At 39.1% G+C, this 27,387-nt stretch overlaps 1 protein-coding gene across 4 annotated transcripts in view; it reads right to left on the bottom strand.

Annotated features, from left to right (window-relative positions):
* Window positions 1–27,387, bottom strand: part of LOC137283409 (sodium/hydrogen exchanger 9B2-like) — a 37,568-nt gene extending 10,181 nt beyond the window's left edge. The window contains exons 1-12 of one of the 4 annotated variants that reach the window (XM_067814880.1): window positions 27,338–27,387; window positions 24,304–24,378; window positions 15,993–16,529; window positions 15,633–15,720; window positions 13,913–14,095; window positions 13,198–13,373; window positions 12,478–12,584; window positions 11,256–11,420; window positions 10,691–10,799; window positions 10,396–10,532; window positions 9,860–9,934; window positions 1,366–2,923 (exon numbers count right to left, since the gene is read on the bottom strand). In XM_067814880.1, coding sequence (XP_067670981.1) covers window positions 2,720–2,923; window positions 9,860–9,934; window positions 10,396–10,532; window positions 10,691–10,799; window positions 11,256–11,420; window positions 12,478–12,584; window positions 13,198–13,373; window positions 13,913–14,095; window positions 15,633–15,720; window positions 15,993–16,503 — 1,755 coding nt within the window. In that variant the 5' untranslated portion in view covers window positions 16,504–16,529; window positions 24,304–24,378; window positions 27,338–27,387 and the 3' untranslated portion in view covers window positions 1,366–2,719. Of the gene's footprint in view, window positions 1–1,365; window positions 2,924–9,859; window positions 9,935–10,395; window positions 10,533–10,690; window positions 10,800–11,255; window positions 11,421–12,477; window positions 12,585–13,197; window positions 13,374–13,912; window positions 14,096–15,632; window positions 15,721–15,992; window positions 16,530–18,464; window positions 18,714–24,303; window positions 24,379–27,062; window positions 27,140–27,337 lie in introns of those variants that run through there. The other 3 variants (XM_067814881.1, XM_067814879.1, XM_067814882.1) reach the window with 3 other exon arrangements.

The raw sequence follows: 27,387 nt of genomic DNA, 5'->3' as shown, positions 1-27,387 counted from the left end.
AGAAAAAACAAGACAGAAACATCTCACAATCTTTATTCAGTTTATCACTTGTTTTACTGGAAACAGCGCGACACAGCAGTTCAAAAACCTGCCACATGTGTTACTGTTGACCAAATTAATCTGCATCAACAGAAAAAACAAGACAGAAACATCTCACAATCTTTATTCAGTTTATCACTTGTTTTGATACAGTGTAAGACACTGCAGTGTTGTGCTCACTGTAATAAAGAAGTTTTGCTTCTATATTTTGTTAACTTTCCTTAATGCTAAAATTTCAAAATGCCCTTCGAAAACACTTACTATTTGCTTACTTACCTTACTGAGTTAGACAAAGTAATTGGAAACTGCCACAACAAAGATGCTTGAAGGGCAAATAGTGTAACAAGAAACAACATGTATTTACAACTTTTTTAATTTTTACAACCTGACATTTCTGGACTATGAAGAGGCAAGAAGTTCTAAATCCATACCATTCGTTGTCATACTGCCTCAACAAAGAGTTAAAAGAGAAAGTGAGTAAGTTTTGTTTTACGCCGCACTCAACAATATCCTAGCTATATGGTTGCAGACTGTAAGCAATCAAATCTGGACCAGACAATCCAGTGATCAACAGCATAAGCATCGATCTGCACAACTGGGAACTGATGATGTGTAAACCACTACAATTCTTTGTTTGGCACAAACGCTTCTCTGTCAAACATTAGAAAATATTCTCCTGCTTGGGGTTTGACATTTAAGCCTTTTTGGCAAAGAAGTTAGTTGAGTAGTGAAGGAAAGACAATGAAAACTAATCCTAATTATGGTGATAGGAATGAACAGTAGGAAGATAATATATGCAAGAAAGTTTCAGTGTAAATCAAGAAGGCACGAACAACATTTGCCTTGCCTTATATAATATGATAAAAATGTGGATTCTATTCTAAAGGTGTTTTTTTTATGAGAATATGCATTAATTTGAACCAAATCAGACACCTTCTTTTAATAGCACATACATAGTGTCACTGTCACGAGCCAGTATCAGAGGAATGAATTCAAGAAGGCATGAAAACAGATCAGTTTCAGGATCACCAGCAGTCACAGAGCCATGTAGCACTGATGTAAACCATCAAGGTAAACATCCACCATAAATGCCACATAATAACAAGTCTCAATTATCCAACAAACTAGATTCCGGTGGACACAGAAAATCAGTAAGGACACCAGATGTTTGTGGAAAATGTGAGCATGTCCTGACTTACTGGTGGGATGCACCACTCTTGCAGTATACAAGAAACCAGAAGACAGTGAGAAAGAAACTTCTTGTACGAAAACATATTTTAGAAATGTTTTTAAAGAAATGTTCAACATGAAAACAGTAAGAAACACTTGCTCTCAGATATGTTTATTTCATTCATCCTCATGTATCTGCAAATAATCTAATAAAATCATTCTAAAATTACATTTTTCAACAGCAAAAAATCACAATCCAAATCTATATTCTTTGAGTTCTTAAAACTACTGGCATCTAAGTCACACTGAGCATCCATTTTACTTGGTGTGTGGTAGTCTTTTGATCAGTCTTTGCTGCTGCAGGTCAGTGTTCTGTAACTATTGATCTGCTGGAATCAATCTAGTGGCAGCACAGAGTGAGCTCCCCTGCCATGTTGGCTAAACTGTGACATCTGACTGTACCCAAGGCTAAACTGATCATATTCAGTAAGGAGAACATTCTATCTCAAAACTGCATAGGACAGCATACACATCGTTCCTCCTTGTGAATATATTCACCTGAAATACTGTGTATGTATACTACTCGAGACAAGTTCAGGAACACCACATTTTCTTAGACATATGATGACAACTGGTGGGTACTGTAACATGTTTTTGATCAGCTATTTATATGAGAACGTGTAAAATACACAGATGTCAAACTGGTGGTGCATACATGAACTTGCACACTTCACCACTGCCTGTCACAAGATCAGCAAATGAAGAGGACACTACAACACTTTGGTACATGTTGCACACCCTAAGTACCATGAGAAGTAAACAGAGCAGTCCCTGTCAGTGTAACAGGGCCATATGTCAATTCACATTGTTACATATACACAACCATGGGGAGGTAACTCTTCATAGTTGATGGGAAAATGGAGTGACAACAAATTCTTTAAGTATGGAAAATGTTGGTTCTGCAAACATATGCCATTAGTACCACTAATCAACACACCACTACTACAAAATACTACCTGAATTGAGCCAGACAACTGATATTAAGTCAGTGTGTGATATGCCTGATATAAGTGATGTAAGACACCAAATGACAGGTAGACTACATGCTATTGTTTGTGGAGACCTTGCTAATATGATTGTCAACAACTGGATCTTGGAAGGAGGATCTTAACCACGATAGGAAGTCCATGTCAGAGTCACAAAGTTAAAAGTAAATTGTAATTTCATGTGAGAGTATTACAACTCAGAAGCCACAATTTCTTTATCTGTTGCAATGACAGTTTGATAACACTGTAGCTGTTATTTTTCTAAGAAGAGGCTGTAGTTCTTGTAGGTATGATGAATCGGGTGCATTGTGGCATGTCCTCCAACAAGTTCCTCAGTATAAAACCTGCAGCTCATCCAGAACACAGCTTCAGCCAGTATTCAAAAAAGATATGACCAGACTTTCTGCAGGACGGAAGTTCAGCTTATGTTCTGTCTAGATATGACCACATTCTTCATGGCTTCCTTACTGGAGCATTTTCTCCCTTAGACCTCCTTCTTCCTCTGCTTCCTTCTCTTCTTCATCATCCCTCACAGCAGCTTCAGCAACTTCAACATCATCTCCCTTGTCTTTCAGAGTCAGTTTCAGCAACCGTGGTCCACTGATGGACACAATGGCTGCCCCGAGCGGAGCCGTCACCAATATGGATAACACAGCCAGTGTTAAAACCTGAATGAGTCACGCATCAACCACACAGCGAGAAATCGAGTTGAATGCAATGTAAAAGAATGAATTCGACAATTACAAAAGTTACGTCAATGTTTCAGCATGATGCATTCAAAAAATATTATCAGTAAAGCATGATCATATTACCAAAAATTTGATTTTTAGAGATCAAACAACATTATGAGTGTCAGTGACACATAATCAAGACAAGGTAGATGCAAAAGCAGAAGTCATGTCAAAAGCAGAGAATGCAAAAACAAAGTTGTGAATCCATAAAAAACATGACAAATTCATGTTTTGTAACAATATACAAACAGAATAAACAAGGCATATACAGACGAGGTTTTCCAGAATGTTCCAGTGTGCCACAGTTGCAGATTAGATCATTGAAGGTCACAGATGGGTGGAAGGTCGAGTTGTTGTCCAGATCATCAGAAATGCAAGGGGGGAAGAAAAAGTGTTAATAAACATGATCTCTTCATTATGGCTATCCTTAAAGAAAACAATTGAAAATGATGCATGATAACAATTGTAAATTGTAAGAACAAACTATATATTTAGAAATACTTATTCTATCTCATGGTTTGTACTTTCTCTCTCTCATGATCTGACAGCTGAGAGGAATAGAACTCTCTTGTGTCATTCACCTGAACACTCCACACTGCTCCCATTACTGGACATCATAAGGCTCTGTGAAGCATGCACCATGCTTCCTGGTTGATCATGTAACACCTCAGTCTAGTCCTTCTCTTCTAGGAGCATACTTACAATCTGTAATTCTATCTGTTAGTGGGGTAGGTTGGGCAGGCATCCACATGGGATGGCATAAATATTGAAAACAATACAATTAATAGTTAAAATTTACAGATTTTTAAATCTTATCCTATCTCACAGTTTGTACTTATCCCATGATCAGGTGGTCGGGGTGTAGATTACCTGATATCTGCATGTTGATTGTGCAGATGATGATAACATGGTTATATTGCTCAAGGAGGCTTTTTACAAGTTCAGTCTCAGATTGACCTCATCACTTCAATGCTAGTATTTCGCTTCTTCCCAACCCCATAGTGTACTTGTCACAAAAACTGCCAGGGAGTGGGCACTCCCGAGGAAATGAGGTCTTCCATTGCAACTTTTGATCGAGACAAAAGGCCAGAGGTCTCGGCCTGATGATCAGCCTTTAAGTTGTATGTCTTTTATCTTAGCCGAGCCCTGCTTTTAACCTAAGTCCCCGGATCACACCTGAAGGTGAAAAGGAAGCACAGCCCAGTATGCTCAACTAGTTTAACGTCCAGTTCTGAACAACATCCAACGACCCTTGGTCTTGTTATCAAAACTTAGTCAAAGATGTGTACAGCAACTTATGAATGGGGACATATCGAAATCCACTGGAATTCAGCATTCACACTTTACTGATGAAATTGCTCATGAGAGTAGAGGTCAGAAAGCATGAGTGTTGATCACCTCTGCATCTTAGTCCAAGACTTAGTAATTTAGTCTATGGAGAACTCATTCTATGAATACTTTACGACAATGCACCACTTAATGGCCAAGCAAGGATGATCCATGCCCAAAGAGAAAAAAAGGAATGAAGTTCATCTATGCCCAAAGTGAAAACAAGGAATGAAGTTCTCCACAACTCAAAGGACAGCACTTATTGACATTGACGGGCCCTTGACAATTGCTGTGTCAGGACTAGGTACCTCTACTACTGAGACATCATGTAGACATTGGGCGGCAAAGACCAGCAGAAGTGTACGTCTGTTGGATGGCCAGTCTCATTCAGAGGTTGTACGAGAGACTTGCTCTGCGGAAGCTGTAGACAGTGGGATGAAAAGCTGTTTACCCACTGTGCCTTGGTCCTCAGTGTCATCTGCCTCCAGTATAGTAGACAATGGTGGGATGTGACCAGCTGATCTGGTTGACCAGGCAATTATTTTTTCAGGATGAATCCCAGCTAAGACCCTGGAAAACTCTACCAAGTACTTCCTTTTCAAATCATACATCTAGCACATGGAGTTTTGACATCTCAATAGCTGTAGCCAACACCACAAGGAAGCGTGTCTTATAGGTGATGTGCTCGGAGGTCTGCTCAGCCAAAGATTCATAAACGTCTGAAAACAGACGTTGTAAGACTATTGATAAATCCTGAGTCAGGGGATGGAACTTCAAGGACTGATGTGCCCGTTTGTTGGAATGCAAAAGTGGCTGTAGCTCAAGGACTGTACAGATCTTGGTTTTCCCAAGGTATGGCTACGGTATTCTAATTCACAGCAGTGAATCCAGGATTGGTGAGACATACCTGGGAAGGTGATTGTTGAACGTGATAGCAAAGAAATTAACTTTGGAAGAAGTGAGGAAGACAAACCTACCTGAAGATGTGTGGATGAATCCTCCACTATTCGACTAGCGGTAGGGCCTGACAACTCTGATCCTGAAGATCTGTGGATGAATCCTCCACTATTCGACTAGCGGTAGGGCCTGACAACTCTGATCCTGAAGATGTGTGGATGAATCCTCCACTATTCGACTAGCGGTAGGGCCTGACAACTCTGATCCTGAAGATGTGTGGATGAATCCTCCACTATTCGACTAGCGGTAGGGCCTGACAACTCTGATCCTGAAGATGTGTGGATGAATCCTCCACTATTCGACTAGCGGTAGGGCCTGACAACTCTGATCCTGAAGATGTGTGGATGAATCCTCCACTATTCGACTAGCGGTAGGGCCTGACAACTCTGATCCTGAAGATCTGTGGATGAATCCTCCACTATTCGACTAGCGGTAGGGCCTGACAACTCTGATCCTGAAGATCTGTGGATGAATCCTCCACTATTCGACTAGCGGTAGGGCCTGACAACTCTGATCCTGAAGATCTGTGGATGAATCCTCCACTATTCGACTAGCGGTAGGGCCTGACAACTCTGATCCTGAAGATGTGTGGATGAATCCTCCACTATTCGACTAGCGGTAGGGCCTGACAACTCTGATCCTGAAGATCTGTGGATGAATCCTCCACTATTCGACTAGCGGTAGGGCCTGACAACTCTGATCCTGAAGATGTGTGGATGAATCCTCCACTATTCGACTAGCGGTAGGGCCTGACAACTCTGATCCTGAAGATCTGTGGATGAATCCTCCACTATTCGACTAGCGGTAGGGCCTGACAACTCTGATCCTGAAGATGTGTGGATGAATCCTCCACTATTCGACTAGCGGTAGGGCCTGACAACTCTGATCCTGAAGATCTGTGGATGAATCCTCCACTATTCGACTAGCGGTAGGGCCTGACAACTCTGATCCTGAAGATCTGTGGATGAATCCTCCACTATTCGACTAGCGGTAGGGCCTGACAACTCTGATCCTGAAGATGTGTGGATGAATCCTCCACTATTCGACTAGCGGTAGGGCCTGACAACTCTGATCCTGAAGATCTGTGGATGAATCCTCCACTATTCGACTAGCGGTAGGGCCTGACAACTCTGATCCTGAAGATCTGTGGATGAATCCTCCACTATTCGACTAGCGGTAGGGCCTGACAACTCTGATCCTGAAGTGTATTATGGAATGATCCCCAGAGACAGGAAGGTTCAGCTGCATTGCTGTAGTAGCCTTTAGCGAAAAGATAAAGATGAGCTGAATCGCTAATTAGTTTGCCAAACCCAACTGGAATGAAATACCTCACTACCAAGGTTCATTGAACAGGGGTGATTCTCCCAACTGACATAGGTTGCTGAGTGTTGAAGGTATGCTGACTGTAAAACGTTCATTGAATGCAGAAGATCTGTCAAAAGTAGAAGGAAAAGAGAACGTAAAGAGAAATGTAGTTATATCTGTAGAAGGCAAAGCAGGGATCACCGTATCTGTTCAGCGAATATGTTACCACAACTACTCTCAAGTTGGATCTTGAACGGATGAAAGAAACAGCAGAGAATTCACCTAAATATTGAGGTACAGATAAGCTGCATATCTGCATAATGTACTCATATCTATGTGAAAGTAGAGGTGAGTTGGCCTTACGTCACATCAGCATTCTTCCAGCCATTACTGATCAGATCAAGTTTGCATTTATTACTGTTTTAAGTCCTTGGATAAAAAATGTTTTGTTTCAAAAACATTTATTTTCAATTTATTTATGTAAAATTTCAATTTATAGTATGTTTATTTCAGACATACACTTGATTTTGTAATACTCAAATAGATTCTTGAAGCTCTCTTCGCGCTAAGATAGACATAAGTGCCATACATTAACCTTGACTTATGACTATCATTGCACTAACAGAGCTTCGAAAATCTAGGTCCATAGGCCAATATCTGTACATGTGTGCAAACAAGAATGTCAAATCTTAGATTGCGTACTGGTGATTTATTTCCTGCCATAAGAACCTTAAAACCGATATTGACCATCCTCGCGTGGTCTCACTACGTGGATGACTGTCTGTACTTCTCTATTCATATTCTTAGGCAGTGTCTGTTACGCAAAGGAGACGTGTATACAACTGTTGATACTGCCGTATGAGAACGAAGAGAATGACTCGGCTGAGGTGTCACATGATGCAAGGATGTCCAGGAATGGGAGTCGTGAGGAGTACGAAGGCAAATGGCTAAAGAGAGGCTAGATCAGGCTAGAGGCTAGAAACTGTTATACATTACTGAAACTTCAGATCATACCTAAACATATTTGGCTACATGTAAAAAGACAGAAATGTGTGTGTTATAATTATCACATGAACACATAAAGAAACCACAAATAGTAACATCTGCACTGAATCGGAGCATTAAAAGATGGCAATACAATGTATGGTTACGCCTTTTGTGCACATATATACATTATTAACATACACTAGTCGGTCAATATGAACATTTTTTACTTTGTTACGGTTAGGTGTGTTAAAGTTGCCTCATAAAGTAAACTACAAAGATAAACATACCCACGGAACATTCCGAGCGTGCAACCACCACACTGAACATTATTCCATCCTTGCAATGACCCACAGTGAGTGCTGCATGCTTAATAATGTTATGACAAGCTGAGACAAGCACTGATGCACTTAGACAATTGAGAAATAGAAGGATGCTAATCACAACTCAAGCAAAATAGGAAAACTTACAGATCAAAAGGTGGAGAGCAAAGAAGCCAACTTAGGAAAAGAATCAGCTGAAGATGACAAATCAATTCCCACAAATTTGAAAGAACAAATCATCTGACAGTTACTTTAAGTCCAACTTAATGTTTTTCGATGAAGTTCAAATCATTTCAATGGAAATCATGAAAAGTGTACATGCGAAAAATCTGCAAATAGCAAATGACACCACTTCAAGATTTGTTTGATATAGAATTCATCTAAATATTCACGTACAGATAAACTGCGTATCTGCATAATATCCTCATACTTATGTGAAAGTGGGGGTGAGTTGGCCTTACGTCACAGCATTATTCCGGTCATTACTGATCAGATGAAGTTTGCATTTATTACTGTTTTAAGTCCTTGGTTCAAAAATGTTTTGTTTCAAAAACATTTATTTTCAGTTTATCTATTTATGTAAAATTTCATTTCATAGTATTTTTATTTCAGACATACCCTTAATTTTGTAATACTCAAACAGATTTTTGAAGCTGTCTTAGTGCTAAGATAGACATAAGTGCCGTACATTAACCTTAACTTATGACTATCATTGCACTAACAGAGCTTCGAAAATCTAGGCCCTGATGCACTTAGACAATTGAGAAATAGAAGGATGCTAATTACAACTCAAGCAAAATAGGAAAATTACAGATCAAAAGGTGGAGAGCAAAGAAGCCAACTGGCAATCATGAAAAATGTAAATGCGAAAACTCTGCAAATAGCTGGCACCACTTCAAGATTTGTTTGATATATCTGCCAGGTTTTGTAGCATGATACTGAAAGTTTTTTGGTTGTTCCCTGGAAACAAAGCCCACCCTTCCTTTTTTAGACTAAGTCATGGAAATCCAGAAAAACAGAAAATGCCCCAAATAATTTAATAGCAAAATACAGCACTTTAGGTTCTGTTATATATACCAATTTGTCTTAAAAGTATTGAACAGGTTTTTTAGCTATGCGCTGGAAACTGAATGATTACAGACTGACAGAAGAGACACTGACAATATCACACTGAAAAAGTGAATCTGCTTGGGGTACCATGTGGGAAGCAGTACAATGGTGGTCTTGCTATAACTATTCCATAATAGTCAGTTGTTAAAACTCAGTGGTATCAGTGATATCCTCATCTCACTGCCCAACATGGACAGGTTCTATGTGCTATAAATGTCTGGCTTAGTAACATGACAGAAGTACTCCTAGACATGTTAAACTGGAAGACAATTTGGACAATAAATAAACACAACCATGATCAGTTTATGGTCAAAATGACAACTGGTACATTTTTGTAAAGGAATGTTAGAGAAAAATGTAAACATAAGCTGAAAGTAAGGCACAAAACAAACAAAATCAATGGTAGCAAAGTGTCAGCTGTGCTGAAAGTGACACAAAACAGTTAGTGGCATATATGAAGTGTTAAAGGGCAAAACTGAAAAAAGCATGAATGCAATCAGTGGTAAATGTACATCTCTGCACATACACGTACACACTTCCTACACCATAAAGCATGCTAAAAAACAAACAAGGAGGAACTAATCATAAGTTGGACATGTTGGGTTGTCCTTCACTATGAGTGTATCAGCAATTACAATATACAGCGAACAGTAAGTGTAAGCCTTCGCCTTGGAATTAGTCATTCAACTTTCCAATCATTCTTGTACTAAGTTAAGAAACAAAATTGAAAAGCGCAAGAAATGGTCAAACAAACAGCAACAACATCAACCATATGTATGACTAATCATCAGTCCCACTTCCCTTCCCTATCCCAGCATGCAATGTTTGTAGGCTCCCATCCAAAAGGGAGATAATTCATACTGACCTGTTTGCCTAGATTCTCCAGCTCTGGTTTTCCTTCAGAAACAGCCATTTCGTAGGCTTTGGCACCAATGGCAGCCTGGAGAAAAACAAAGCTTATTTGAAAACTCACCATATTCACACAGTTCTTTGAGAGTAGCATTGTTCAGATTACAAACACCAGAATATACATGTGAATGCTAACAACACACTACAGTCCTTTCTAGTACATGTCTTGTTGGATCCATGTAAGATTTCTCTCCAAAATAATGGACTTGAGATCTACAATTGTTATGGGAATAAAACAAAGTGAAGCAGAAATCAAACAGTGGAGAATAATTCAGCAGAAAGCGTCTCCAAATGGCGAAACTAAACCTCACGAACACGATTGGCATTCACATGTCATTCACTAGTGTGGAGTCATCACCTTCAGTCTCAGACCAATGTGGGTGATATGACCTTTTAAACCATAGGTTCAGTTGTTACATGCTGAATACCAGGCTCAAAACACCAGGGAATGATTACTGACATGTCGTCTGCTGTGATCAGTCAACCACCCACCTGCACTGTAGCTTTAGGCAGCCATGCAAATGGAATGAACATCCTCTCCTTTTTGTTGAGATTTGTGAAGAACACTGCCAGGAAGGACACCACCATCCGTACTGCCAACCCAATTCCAAGCGTGGCTAGGCCTAGACCTGAAGACATACAACTCATCCGGATAAATACCTCAGAAACACTTCAGCAGATCATCTTGTCAAATAATGACACAAATCGAATAATACTGGTCTTGATATTCTCCAAACAGATCTAGTGGTGTTGTTCATGTTGATATTCTATACAGAGCATGACCTACCAATGGTGTTTTTGTCAATACTGGAGATCTCCACCTCTGCACCAATCAGACCAAACAGTAATGGCTGAAAAATCATCCATAGGACTCCAACGACACCCTCAATCGGATTCTGAAAACATTCAGTTTCACTACATCACAATCATGTGCTGCAATGTCAATAAACATACAAACACTGAAACAAAAATATTCTATCTTCATCCTCTGAAACCCAAGGATTGTGTGGGTACATATCTTCATCACTTGTTATGTGTTCATAAAGTTTGCAAGTGAGAGAGAACATTTATCTCTGGAGGAAGATCTGGGTTCGATGCCCGGCAACATCAAGCTATATGTTACATATGGCACTTGTTGTTAGCCTGACTTGTGCTCATAGAAGTAAGATCAAACAAAAAAAACTTACCAGGCACTATGAAGTATTATACATCACATTCTGCTTGAAAAGTATTGATACTGATGATATTGATGATTAAGGACAACATTTTGTGCGTTGTTTGACCAGAAACATAATCAATCTCAATAGAAACAAAGGAGACAAACATTCGAAATGAATTAGTTACTGACTAACCTGTTCACCTTCTTTGAATTCTTTCCTCCATTTCAGTGCAGCCACAAACGCGAGAGTGAGGCATCCCAGAGGTCCAGACCCTGCCCACTTGAGGTACGTGGAGAGGAAGATGGCCATCAAACCGAACCCAACCAGCATCACAGACCGAAACAACACCAGGTTCTTCTGTAACAACATTCAAATATGTAATCCTCAACTCACCCTTATCTCTGCGAATACTGATATCTTAGATCCTAGATTTATCGTCCTAGATTTATCATACTCATTTGTCACCAACAGTTATCTCATTTATCCAGATTCCCTCCCTGATTTCTGGACTGAAATACTGGGATGGATGCATAATTATCCCATAATTGATGCTCTAATCTGGATTAACTTCTCAAAAGTTTCTGGAAAGCTGTTCTCATACGATAACCTTTGCCTCAGCGATAACCTTTGCCATATCACTAGGTAAAATAAAGTGGACTGAATATTGTTGCACAGGCATAGATAATATTATAGAAAGACCTGCCTTCCTTTCTCACACTAATACTTCTACTTGTCATGTGATCTCCTAATTCTGTGAGAGATTGGAAGGAGATGCCAGATAACACACAATCAAATGAGACAGTCAGGTGAAAAAGTGATGACTGTAAATTTGTTAAGTTTTCCAACAGTACCATCATTTGTATGTTAATGTTATCTGTAGACTGTACATAGCCATAACTACTGTCCCTGCCACTGCTAGGATTACGCTTGTGCAGATTTTTTTCTTACTGTGGTGTCAGCCTTTCTAAGAGAATATTTCTTACATATAGTTGAACTATTGCATTACTGAGCACGAACACACATCATAACTACAGTTTATTTTGCATGAGTGACCAAGGTACACAACTCTTCTGTCTAATCAGGACTGTTTTCTAAACTGGACTAAGATCCCAGCCTTATTCAGTGAGGACAGATTCAACAATACAGTCTGATGTTTTAAATGGGATCACTTGCAGTTACATATATTCCACTGATGTTAACAGACTGTAACAGATTATGATTTGATATAAATTATGCATGGAGAGTACTTAAAGACAAAACTGAAAATAAAAAATTATAGCAACACATCTCCATGAAACATAGAGACCCTTGTATTTCAAGTACTATGCATAGTTTATATATTTAAACCATAGCTACACATCAGCAAGTTTGAGTAGAACCAGTAATGAGGAGATGTACACCCAGGTCAACTTACACTGCTGCGTTGTGGGAAGTACCACAGTATGATCCCAGCCACAACACCCAAGGCGACGCCTACCACAGCTTCCAAGGGGCCCTTCAGCAGTGTCCACACCAAGTTCCCTGGAGCAATCAGAACACAGCAAGGCCACAATGAGTTGGATAGTAAATTAGATCCTACATTCAGCTATTAGGTAACAAAAAGACAATTGACAAATCATCTATCAATGCCACCTTATGATTTATAATCTGAGAGTAATACACAAAATCTGGAAAAGACAAACCAGTGCTTCATAATATGAGTACTGATGGCTGGATATGATGGAACACAAATAGAGACGTCAACTGCCTCTTGTCAGTGGTTTTACAAAGTGGGGAATCCTGAATAAAACTGGTCTCAGTTACCTAAGCACTTTTAAGAGGTGACTCACTTGATCAGAGGATCAGGCTAAGTTCCCACAGTACAAATCATATTCATTCAGTTACAGACAGGAATGCTTCTGCTGCATTATTCTCAAGTGCAGTGTCAAACATATAACACACTCCTTTGGGCAAGCACAACTTCAAGGGATCTATTCGGCCCTGCAGTCCACAGAGATTCTGAGGTACAAGGGTGAATGTATCTGTCATCAAAACTGTGTCCTGAACAAGAATAATCAAGTCTGGAACAGATGAATCTGTGTAACAGAACACAGAGATGAGACTGATGACAGGTGTACTCAAACAAGGTACGCACCGTGTGAGAAGGCAATACCCAGCACAACACCAAAACCAGTGATGGCGAGAACGTCATCAACACTGGCTGCTGCGATGACCAGGGTGGGGATGCCTTTGTCCACTCCGTACCCCTGTTCCTGCAGTGACAACAGACAGGGGACCACCACCGCAGGGGACACTGCAGCAATCACAAACCTGAAACACACAGTATATGATATCTCTGCTTTAATATGTGCTGAACCATATTCACATACTCACTCTCATTCACATTCTGAAACAAAATTTCATCACTGTTACGCTAACTGGATACATACCATCTTGACAACTCTTTACATCTAGAGTTATCTCCCTTAGCAGTTTGAAGTCTTCAAATACAAGAACACTGTTCACCTACATGGGATACAATGTACAGCATTTGCCATGATGTAGCAGAAATGTATTTACCTGAGCATGAAGGCCAATCTCCCTCTATTTACCTGCACATGAAGCCCATTCTCTTTCTATTTCCCTGCATATGAAGCTTGATCTCACTCTACTGACCTGCACACGAAACCCTATCTCCATGTACCTATACATGAAATCTCACTCCGTTGAATGTATACACCCAAGCATGAAGGCACCTGTGTATCTACCTAATCATGATGCCCCCTCTTCCATTGGTAGTGCTCATATGTATTTAACCACAAATGAAACACCTCTCCCACAATGATGAAACACTATTCTTGCGTATTTACCCGAGCATGAAGCCCCATTCCCAAGGAAATCCAAGCAGGAGATGTGATGCGACTGCATCTGCAACTGTCTCCATCAGACACGGTGAGAATGCCAGCCTGAAGACGACAAACGAGAGCTTCCTGAGAGCAGACGGGTCCAGTCCGAGTCCAGCTCGTAGCAAGATGATACCCAGAGCCATATTCCTGGAATATAAACTCCATAACATTAACATCTGATATAACATTAAAATTGCTGATATGTTAGCTTCTCAAAACTGTACTGACGACTATATTTTCTAGTTATATAACCATAAACACTTACAAACATTACGTTTCTTGAATATGAACATACTATTTGTCATTTCCTTGGATAGTGAGTGAGTGAGTTTAGTTTTACGCCACGCCCAGCAATAGTCCAGATATATGACGGCAGTCTGTAAATAATCGAGTCTGGGCCAGGCAATCCAATCGATCTGCGCATATTGGGAACCGACGACATGTGCCAACCAAGTCTGACCACCCAATCCTGTTACGACAAGCAGAGTCACCTTTTATGGCAAGCATGGGTTGCTATGATAGTGTTACAAGATACAGTCTGATCAAGTTATATAAACCTGAGGTGTGCTTCTCATTACATATTACACCATCTCTTGTTTTCTTAGAATGACCACATTTGAGGTTTTTGTTTTGTTAGGAAGACCTCTTCCCATGTTTTACTTTTTTGTAATTGTCTTTTCCTAACTATATGAACATCAACGTTCAAATGATATATGAGTGTTTGAAATCATTTGAAAAATTTTGTTCAAGATCATGTTCAAAGTGCAAATACATTCCCAAGCAAGACTGGAACTGCAGCGATCAGGTTTTGTAGACAGGACACTCTACCACAGGAGTATGGGGTTAAGTTATCTACTTATAGTTACTGTCACGAAGTATATTTTACTTGCGCATAAAGTTATTGTTATGTAGCTTCATAACATGATCATCTACACTGTAATTATCCATCACTGATGCTATATATGTTAGAGAAAACACTTCTCCTTGATTTTGATAGACACTGTAAAACCATCAGGGTCAGAAGTTCCCGCCCTCAAAACCTCCGAGGCGTGTTTTCTCCTATACTTAAACTTGCTTGACTTTTATTCAGGTGACCTACAATTAATTTCCTTACTCTCTCAAATAATGCATTAAATCCCTTACCCTGCTCTTCATTTTCATATTTGTTTCTTCTTAGATAAGACTGAACTACCAACCATAGTAGTGGTTTCCCTATGGTTTACATATTCTGGGGAAGGATTGGGAGTGGGAGAGTGTGGTTTTATGTCATTTTAGGCAATATTCCAGCAAAGTCACAACAAGAGACACAAGAACTGCTTCACACATTGCACCCATGTGGGAATTGAACCCAGGTCTTCGGTGTGATGAGCAAATGCTTTAGCCACTAGGCTACCCTACAGCCCCTGGGTACGCATTGGTCCCGTACAAGCTATATTAAAGGGTCTGTTGGCTGGACTTGGTCAACTGGCTGAGTGTCCTCATAACTATATGGCAGAAATAATGCTAAGGTGATATAAAGCCCAACTAAACTCAACTGATTAAATGTCACCATATCCTGACAGTTGGATCATTAGTCGTAATGTCAATCTGATCCACACCTGAATATATGCAGGCCACCATGTCACAGTCAGTATCCTGCTGAGTTCTTCTCTAGACAACCAACAAACAGTGTGTGACAACATACCTGGCTCCTGATGACCAGGATGGATGTATATCTGTGGAGATGGCAATGTGGGGAACATTTCGCAGTATTCCTCCTACAATCAACATGCCTGGAAAAAAAGGAGGACATTGTCATTAAAATGAGTGAAATAGGATATTTTTCTTAGGTGTTCCATAAAAATATTATCATTATCAGCATGTGTTTTCAGTACATTTTTCCAGGCAAGCTAATTTAAGTCAATATGTTAACATCTCAACCTACTGCAAAAACAACACCAAAATGTTCAAGCTATCTAACTCAAAGCAGACGTCAACTCTGCATGAGAGTCAAGAACACTGAAGGCATACACCATCAGACATGTCACACATAATTACAACTTACCTAGTAACGGAGGAAGGGGCAGGAATGGAATGATGTTTTTAACCAGTGACACCAAATATCCACCAAACCAACAGGCAACAAACAACACTAGCAATGCAAACAGGTTGCCTCCTGGAAGAGCCTCTGCTCCAGTCAGTGAGATCAAGACAGCGAGCCAGATCCCGAACATGAACAACAGCAACAGAAAGCCTCCTACTTTCCCATGGGGTGGACACATAAAAAAATATTTCACTTTTTGACCAAATGTGGCATTTTCTGGCAATGGATTGTATTGTGTTTGAATAGGTTTGAAGGTCCTGTGGCAGCAAGTCCGTAGAGCAAGGCACTTCTTTGGTTGTTCTGACTTTGGTAGTTCTTCTCTGATTTCAAACTGCACCTCTCTATCTTGATCCATTGTTGCAGAGCCTTCTGAAAACATGTCATCTTTTGACAGCTTAACCGAGCTGTTATTGCAGCTCTGCATAGCTAGACCGTCTGCATCCCTGGCCTTGTCCGTCTGCCCTTCTGACATGGCTGCTTACACAATGTTCCTGTCACCTGACAACAAAAGCTCTTGTGTTACGACTGTACAGAAATAGAAGGATTCTAACTTTCTGAGAGAATTTTCAGATTAGATTATACAAACATGTGGATCTCTCACATCAGATTGCTGGTAATGCTTTCATGCTATTTTCCTCTATTTTGCCATATTTATACTTTACAGCAACAAGACAAAATATGACAAATATGTTATTATACAGTGAGTTTCAGTCATCTAGATATGAAGTCAAAATGACATCTAGATCTAATGCTTGGGACTGTAAAACTCAGTAAGGTTCAGTGTTTCAGACAAACACCCTTCTGGTTTGTTAACTCCTCAAGCATAAACTAGTGGAATTAAAGACTTCTATCCAGCATTAAACTGTAACTCTACTCCCTAAGGTACAGAAGCAGAGGACATGCTCAGGTCCCTTTTAGCATTATTCCAGTTATATCAGTAATATCCGGAGGGGAAAACCAGAAATGGGCAGCACACATTGTGCCCATGTGGCAAATCAAATCTAGTATTTTTTTTCCATCATGAAGAGCAAACGCTTTAACCACTAGGCTACCCCACCAGCCCATTAAGCTGTAAGATCTGACACCAACATTATGTCATCACTACTATTTTCTTCCCCAAACAGTCACAAATGAAAACACATGGTTGAATGTCACTCTAAACACTAGTTGAGTTATATCATGGTGTGTCAGCACTATGTGGGGGGAAAGTTCAGGAAGCAGCTGACATAAACTATGTTGCTGAATGAGTTACAGAGTGAGAATAGAGACGACAAACCTTCAAACATAATCAGACCTGAAAGTACAACCCACAATCATATGGGAAAAGGTACAATTTCTAGGATAACAACTTGCTCATCAAGTTCCAAGTCACATAAACCTGGAGTGACAACAGTGTAGATATGCAAATGAAAAACACCATGTGCTGATATCTGACGAGCTGGAACTTTGGTATTTACTCATCAATCTCCCGATGCCTATCCAACAGTTACCACAATAACATTAATGGAAATCAAGTAAAATTGGCACAAGTTGCCAGCCTGAACACCTGTCTGTATATTTTACCTGAACCAGGACTGGGGAATAGGTAGACACAGGTAAGTACATAGTCACAATAATGATTTGTTTGTTTGATGTTTAATGCCACACACAGCCATAAATATATTATGGCAGTCTGTAAATAATAAACTCAGAGCCCCATTGATTGAAAAAAGCAGTGTCCCACATAATCAGGGCATCATGACATGATCACCCATGGCATCCAACCAAATATGCCCTGACTATGAAGCATGCCAAAAATACACTAGAACATGTCAATCTCTGTTCCTTTAGTTTTGTCCATGAGTATATTAATCATAGTCATAAAAAGTGTACATTAAATTATATGTGTTGTAGTGTACTCCAGCAGATGACAGGTAATCTCTACTTTCTTACACCTGTGAACATTTCAAAGCCAACAGATTACTGGTAATGTCTACCTGTGTATACCTTTGGAACCTCAAGGATGTGAGGTAGATCAGGCATAAGCTGCTGCTGGGGACAAAGTCGACTCAGGTAGACAAGATGTCAAAATATATGTTTGTATCCTCCCTCTGGGCATACAGATGGTGAAATGACCATTCAAACATACATACTTTCTGTTTCTGCGTTTCTGCTTCACTCCAGTGTGTTACATCACAAATTATTTGCATACATACTTGCACAGGAAATATTATAAGATCTATCCTCTCACAATTCCGACAAATATTTTCTGTGCAAACCCTATATTGATATGCGTAAGACCTCTAGATTTCAACAAAAATGTCATTCACAGAAGATACTGTAGTGAAGGTGTGCACACTGCTGATCAGATAGGCCAATGTTATACAATATATATGAATACACATTACCCATATCCCCAAGCACTGATAAAGTTGACCGCTAGATTTGACCTACCTTGGAGTGAGGTTGGAGATAACAGTTGGAGACTCACAGTGTCAGGGAGATACGAGTGTTCAACCCACCTCAGTATGAGGCTCTCTTCCACTCTGACACTCTTTCCACTCTGACACAGACAGCTGATGTCTGATTTACTTTTATACCCAATTGCCTGTTTGAAGTTTTATCTACAGACATAATTAGCGGTGAAATTTTTGTGACTAAAATATCATTCCCCTGTATCCAAGCATACTTCCATGCTGGCTTAAACAGGGTGGCTGTGGCGTCAGTGCAAATCAAAACATGTCATGACGTCACAAGGAAAATACAGACATTAGAGGGATTGGTTTTCGAAAACGTTTTTGTTTCAAATAAAAATAAAAATTTGGGATTGGATACATAAGTCAATATGTCTTTTCCACAATTATTTTGTCAGTTTTAATATTTATCTAAACTATTTGATGTTATTGTATATCATGGAATAAAATATGACCAGGGATGTAGACCATTCCCACCAATACACCTTTGATATTATAATTCTTAGTTATAGAGAACAGGAGAATTATGTTTGAAAGAAAAAACCCCAACATTATTAAAACATAATTTTGTACTGAATTCAATCCATACCATCTGTAATTGTTTAAGGCTTGCTATTGGTTATAGTTTTGCAATTAGAATAAAATTTTTTCCAATAATAAACTCAAATCTGATAGTTTTAAACATACAAACAACAAGAAGAAAGCTGAAACTTCAATAAGAACCATGTCAACAGTGTGACATTTTCTTCAAAGATAATTTATAACAAAATATGAGTCAAAAAGTATCTGCCATAGTTATACTGACGGCCTTTTTCTGTCCATTTCTTACGAACATTGCATAAACAGCTGAGAGGTTTTGGAAATATTTAGTGAGTATTCTACTCCGGACCTTCATGAGCCTGCATATGAGATAAAAGCAATTTGTTTTTAGATTATATTTAGATGAAGTACTACTCTGAACAAGTCTCATGTGTGCATACAGTGTCTGTTTTCACATAATATTCTCATCAAAGAAAGATTAATTCTTTCTGTTTCACATTTTCTTTGATGGGATGATTTGAGAAATCGGACACAAATGCTGACACACTACAAATATTGCTGAATTGTTCACAGAGAAATACACAAACTAATAGTTTAAGAGAAAAACAGACATTCTAAACATATGGCTTTGCTATCATTTCTGTGCACTGATCCTTATGCATAATCTAGTAACAGACATCTTCAGAAATAAACAAATACGGTGTGTACTGATGACAATCTCTGCTAGACAACATGGGAGCGAGTAATGAGTGTTTTAAATGTATTCTATCATACTTTGACAGCATGAGCATTATCATGATAATCAGGGGCCACTTGCACAGAACGATCTTACAGCTACAATTGTTGTAAATCTTTAAGATTGCGATCTTTGGCTTCGGCTACAATCGCCATCCACTTGCACAAAGTGATTGTAGGCTAAGATCATTGAAAGTTACAATCAAAACTTACAGTTGGTCGGAACCAATTGTAAGGAGCTAAGATCATTGTAGTCAGTATAAAAATGGCGTCCAAGTTGGTGTCAATTTCACGCAAATAATTAGCTTTAAGTTTGGGGATTGATATCATATTGCATAAAACTGTATGATTCACCTTGGCACTTCAACAACACGGAGAACGCAACATCGATTTAACGTCAGAAATATTGTTATTTGCGGCAGTGAACAAACTCATTATCGAGTCATTGTCATAAAGTACAATTCTCACTCGATTCAGTGTTGGAAAAAGTATGAACACCATACCTTTTTGACAAAGAAAGAAAGGATAGTAACAAAAGGTCTCTGCATGCGATAAGCAGTGGCCATGACCTTTTCAGTACCACAAGGGCAGCTAATCTTAGTTTCTACGCAAGATGGGAGTGGTTTCCCTTTGCATATTATGCCGTTGCTGTAAACTCTGCCATGCCCAAATACAATGTACGTTATGTTGTCACATCGCAGATCTCCACATATATTTCTTTTCAGTCAATGATTTTGTCTTAGTTTATCAATAAAATAATCTAAAGCAGGATGACCTACAAAATTATGGGGTTTTTTTTCTAAAATCTAAAATTAAATCGGATGAGAGACAAGAGTTTTAATGTATGCATTTTAAATATCGTACAAGTATTCTTCAAACAGGAAAAATACACTTGCTTTGGTATGTGAAATTTGCGTAAAAAGGCTGTTTTAACAAAAAGAAATTGTTATTTAAGTGCCCAATTGGCTTAGTTTGGAAGGCTGAAAAAATTATCAGTTTCAGCACTACAATGGTATATGGTAGAAGTGACAGTTCTCCAGGAAATGTCACGGATCCTTCCTGAATTTTACTATCTCAGGGTCCTGGAGTTCAGATAATTTCAAATGTTGATTCAAAATAATGAACAAGTTCAATGCAAGGCACTGTCCACATGTTGAAATTACTGATAAAGACCAAAGCGTATGCAATATTTGTTACACTAAATTGTGTAAACATCTGGAGTATGTGTGAAGCTGTCTACTTACATTCACACATCAGGCAGGGACATGACGACAGGAAGGAAGAAACCTGTGTGGGGTCAGGCTTGAATCATTGCCTGCCCTGGAGCTAGGAGCTGTTCTAGTTTCTACACTCAGTCTGAATGCTAATTGAAAACACTTCTCTTTGCAGGTATAGATATTTACAAAGAAATAAATATCACATATCCATTTATCCTTTCTTTAAAGATCTTAAATGTCAATTAATAGAAAACATACAATGTGGTTCCAATAAACATTCATAATTCAGTATTATTAGAGTAAAACTCAAATCAATAACAGTATACAATTCCCTTTGTTTATATGGATATTTATCACGCTGGAGTGAAGAAATCTTAAATACAAATCAATATGCATCTTATAAAGCTTCCTAACCCATCGCTATGAGATGGTGCACTGAAATTCAAAACTCCAATCAATAACAGCCCATCAACGGCTGACTAATAATAGCATGGATCTGTTTCAGGAACCTGTTCAGGAGTTAATACTGACAACGTAAAAACAGTTTCAGAATTTTGAAAAGAGGGATCACAAAAAGTTGATTATGGCAAAACAGAAACCTTTCAAAACAGAATATACAAGTAATGGTTCGTAGGTGTAGACACAGGTTTATCTTTATGTAACCAGTTGTCAGTTCAGATGACTTATAAAACACTGTGTAACTAAGATGGTTTAACACTACTTTGGATGTCATTACAGTCATATCATAGCCTTTCAACAACTGCACTATTAACCAAGAGCTAATTGGTCAGGATTGAATACTTGCAACATATGATTAGAAACAAATTATTAAAAAATATGGGCAACTATTAGACATTTCAAACTACAGAACCGTATAAGCATTAACTGTTCAGGTAAAACAGAAACTATATTTCAATAACCATTTACTGATTACTTGGGAAGGATAGTTTTAAAACCAATGTTGAGTGAGTGAGTGAATTTAGTTTTAAATTGCACTTAGCAATATTCCAGCTATATGGCGACGGTCTGTAAATAATAGAGTCTGGACCAGACAATCCAGTGATCAACAACATGAGCGTTGATCTGCGCAATTGGGAACCGATGACATGTGTCAACCAAGTCAGCTCGTCTGACCACCCGATCCCGTTAGTCGCCTCTTACGACAAGCATAGTCACCTTTTATGGCAAGCATAGTCGCCTCTTACGACAAGCATAGTCGCCTCTTACGACAAGCATAGTCACCTTTTATGGCAAGCATAGTCACCTTTTATGACAAGCATAGTCACCTTTTATGGCAAGCATGAAAACCAATGTTGAGATGAAATGATTACTTATGTAACTAAAAACTGCTGCACATTCAAAGAAAGTTATGGACAACAATTTCCTTCAAAGAAACAATATATTCCAGTCAAACAATTCATTTGTGTAGTCCAAAATCTATGTAAATCTGCAGGAACAGTTGACAATGCAACTAACAACTGATCAGTGGGGACAGTTGACAATGGGACAGTTGACAATGCAACCAACAACTGATCAATGGGGAGTTGACCATGGGACAGTTGACAATGCAACTAACAGCTGATCAGTGGGGAGTTGACCATGGGACAGTTGACAATGCAACTAACAGCTGATCAGTGGGGACAGTTGACAATGCCACTAACAGCTGATCAATGGGGAGTTGACCATGGGACAGTTGACAATGCAACTAACAACTGATCAATGGGGAGTTGACCATGGGACAGTTGACAATGCAACTAACAGCTGATCAGTGGGGACAGTTGACAATGCCACTAACAGCTGATCAATGGGGAGTTGACCATGGGACAGTTGACAATGCTACCAACAACTGATCAGTGGGGACAGTTGACAATGGGACAGTTGACAATGCCACCAACAACTGATCAGTGGGGACAGTTGACAATGCAACCAACAATTGATCAGTGGGGACAGTTGACAGTGCCACCAACAGCTGATCAGTGAGGACAGTTGACAGTGCCACCAACAGCTGTTCAGTGGGGACAGTTGACAATGCAACCAACAACCGATCAGTGGGGACAGTTGACAGTGGGACAGTTGACAATGCCACCAACAGCTGATCAGTGGGGACAGCTGACAATGCCACCAACAGTTCATCAGTGGGGACAGTGACAATGCAACCAACAACTGATCAGTGGGGACAGTTGACAATAGGACAGTTGACAATGCCACCAACAGCTGAGCAGTGGGGACAGCTGACAATGGGACAGTTGATAATGCCACCAACAGCTGATCAGTGGGGAGAGTTGACAATGCCACCAACAGTTCATCAGTGGGGACAGTTGACAATGGGACAGTTGGCAATGCAACAAACAACTGATCAGTGGGGACAGTTGACAATGGGACAGTTGACAATGCCACCAACAGCTGAGCAGTGGGGACAGCTGACAATGGGACAGTTGATAATGCCACCAACAGCTGATCAGTGGGGAGAGTTGACAATGCCACCAACAGTTGATCAGTGGGGAAAGTTGACAATGGGACAGTTGGCAATGCAACCAAGAACTGATCAGTGGGGACAGTTGACAATGGGACAGTTGACAATGCCACCAACAGCTGATCAGTGGGGACAGTTGACAATGGGACAGTTGATAATGCCACCAACAGCTGATCAGTGGGGACAGTTGACAATGCCACCAACAGTTGATCAGTGGGGACAGTTGACAATGGGACAGTTGGCAATGCAACCAACAACTGATCAGTGGGGACAGTTGACAATGGGACAGTTGACAATGCCACCAACAACTTATCAGTGGGGACAGTTGACAATACAAGCAACAACCAATCAGCAGGGACAGTTGACAATACAAGGAACAACTGATCAGTGGGGACAGTTGATAATAAAAGCAACAACTGATCAGTGGGGACAGCTGACAATGGGACAGTTGACAATGCAACCAACAACAGATCAGTGGGGACAGCTGACAATGGGACAGTTGACAATGCAACCAACAACCGATCAGTGGGGACAGTTGACAATGCAACCAAGAACTGATCAGTGGGGACAGTTGACAATGCAACCAACAACTGATCAGTGGGAACAGTTGACCATGGGACAGTTGACAATGCAACCAACAACTGATCAGTGGGGACAGTTGACAATGCAACCAACAACTGATCAGTGGGGACAGTTGATAACAGTTGATTAGTGGGAACAGCTAGTATTCACATCACTGACAGTTCAGTGGAGATAGTTGATAACATAACTAAAGACTGATCAGCAGGATAGTTGATAAGATATAACAAGTAATTGGTTCAGGCTGCCGCTCAGTACTTCCAGGAATGCCTTACCTACTGACTCTGGGTGCTGCTGTCACAACATGTTGGCCAGAACCACTACCCGCATCCCCCGCACTCCCTGGTGATCTGTGGGCAGACAATCAAGCTCATTGCTACTGGTACCTTCAGACAGATTCCCATTGTGACAAAACAGCTCACACAGATGTTTTCTCATCCTCGATATCTCCAGGGTATAAGTTCCAATAAATCTCCACTATAAGCTGGATGCATCAACGGCTCAACCCAACGAATTTATTACCTCCCTTTGCTGGTGATTTATCCAAGTGTCTATGCTGGGAAGTTGAGCGTACCAATCACACCTCATTTTCACCTTTTGAATTATCAAACCGATTAAACTTGGCAACACAAATTAGGCAGAAGTACTCTGAAAGAGGTAGAATGAGTTGTTGCATATATTTTATAAAAGTTTCAGACCTGTCAATTTGTCTGAATGTTTTCTCCCAAATCTGAGCCTTACTGCAAACCCTAGTGTGAGAATGCAGAGCCAGCAAAGGGAGGTAATAAAATTATCGGTGCGACACGAAGATTCATCCAGGGTATATGGTGGTAATACTGGTATATAGCCCCTTTGAGACTAAAGTTCAAATCATTTCCACAGAAACCAAGAAAAAAAAAATGACAAAAATCTGAAAATAGCAAAAGGGACAATGTTAGGTGCTGTTTGATATATGTGCCAATTATTTTGGAAAAATATTGAACTTTTTCGAGTTGTGCGCCAGAAACAAAATGATTATGGATGGACAGACAGATGGTCATTGACTATACCACCCCACATTCCATGCCTATTACAGACCTATGATGGTATTGTTTCTGTAAATACAAAATTATATTTCATTACAGGTCTATGTTAGATAGTATCAATGAGAATAAATCCCATCAATAATAGACAAAACATAAACCCACTACTACAACTAATGGACCCAGTATTTCAACTGATATCCTACATCAAGCATGTATACATTCTTTCCATTTGCACTATGTTGTATTATGGGCTAGAGGCCTACATTACTGAACTAAAATGTCTGTCTGTCTAAAAGTTAATCATTCTTCAGAATGACAACATTTGTGATTCTAACTGTATTTGGCAAGACCTACTATTGTATGTGAAATACAGAATATATATCAATAAAGTGAAAAGAAATATGTTGTTTGTGAAAATGTATAAGGCATATAGAATAAATTATTTAAACAGAAAATTGTAAAAATTATGCATTGCAAAACAAAACAAATATTTGGAAGAAAAGCAAATATACAACCTGATTTATGTTTGTGTTAATACACAACTGTAAGTACTCAAATGAATGCATTAATATGTTCCTAAACACATATTAACAAAGTCAGTAAAAACTTGTTTAGGATACTTAAACTCTATGAAATCAGAAACTAAATATTTACTTCAGTCACATAAAAACTGCTTGAAAACCATTCTCAAACTTTGACTGGATTTTAAACATAACATAGCACTATGGAATTAAGCTGACTAAAACAATCTGAGAAAATCACACAATTACATTACGGCACTTCAAAAATAAATGTGACAAACCTATTGAAGCACATAGTTGATAATATCAGTTAATTATTGAATATATCAGTTAAGTTGTGTAATCTAACTAGCACACAGCTTTTGATTCAGTCATGCTTCAGTGGCCTTGTTTGCTATTCATTTCCTAGATCTTTGACCCCATACAATAATATTAGAAGAAAGGATTAATTTATGATTAGGGTGTTAGTATAATTCTGACTATCTGAACTGTAAAACAGTACTGGTCAGCGACCTGTTAAACCTAAAGCAGCATACCAGTTCATGCCAACAACTTGGTGTAGCACTTGCACAGACAGATTGACTTGTACTTCTATAGTATTTCACATATTGACACATCACTAAACTAAATCAAACTTTGTATTCACCTAAATTCCCAGCTTGACAGATACATTGCATACAACACTGACAAAATATAACTAACAGGTGACATGTCAATTTTCACCTCTTAAAGTTTTTTCCATAAGGAAACAAACATTGCCTAAATAGCAAACAACTACTCAAAAAGGAAACTTTGGTAAGTTCATCCACGTGGAGATATCTCCATGTTAGCGTCTGTCAACATTCACAATGACAGCAGGTTTTGTTTTATAAATTTCATTTTTGGCAAACAACTTCCAATTTTGAAATTTCTTCAATATGTCAAGGTTTGAAACAAAATAATTTTATTACCAAATTTGTCACATTTGGTTAATCACATGAAAGATTCTGAAATAGTGATAAATGATCTTGTTAGTTGTTGGGAAAGCACAAAATAAGCTATTGCGCTTCCTGTTCCCCACATACGAGAAACATGATCGGAAATTGTAAACATGCAGGAAAAATTGTGAAACAGAAATTTTTATTCATTATGTTAAGAAACAATGGAGCAAATCGTTAAAAAACGCTATAAATGACAACTAGTCATTAGTCTAATACATTGAGTGAAAAACGTACAGATCTGTTTATGCATACCTATGAATCTTTACAAAGTAAATTAAAATCATAGAATGTCAAAGATAAGTTAGTGGGTCGTGAGAAAATGTAGCCAAGATACACACGGCTCACACATATATATGAGCGCTATGTTTCCTAGCTAGACAAAATTAATGTACATGAGAATCTTGACATATACGTAAGCATTCAGTTCATCAACAATGTCCCTAAAAGCCGCACAGAATATTCGAATGAATCTATGTTGGCTACTGATATGGTGGATAAGATAACGCACACGTTTTATTTCCTCCGCCCTGTTTCCAACATAAGCATGATATGTCTGAATGGAAGGAAAAACATCAGAAAACGAATGAAAACAAATAAGAGTTACCCCCCTTCGTATAATAAGAATGCTTCCTCACCCAAGTTTGACAACAGAAAACAATGCCATTTAAAAAAATGGCATACAGGTATTTTAGTTAAAAATAAGCTCATTCTATCCCACAAATTGTTTACATTTTCTGGAGGAGAAACTAAAACATTCTCCACAAAATATATAGAAATACTCACATGGACCCCTACAAGGTGCTTGTTTTTGTGGTAAACGTCATGCGAATAGT

The sequence above is a fragment of the Haliotis asinina genome, chromosome 5, assembly GCF_037392515.1.
Source record: "Haliotis asinina isolate JCU_RB_2024 chromosome 5, JCU_Hal_asi_v2, whole genome shotgun sequence".
NCBI classification, from domain to species: domain Eukaryota; kingdom Metazoa; phylum Mollusca; class Gastropoda; order Lepetellida; family Haliotidae; genus Haliotis; species Haliotis asinina.
The sequence above is the reverse complement of the archived record's forward strand: the minus strand, read 5'-3'. Positions and strand labels throughout refer to the sequence as shown.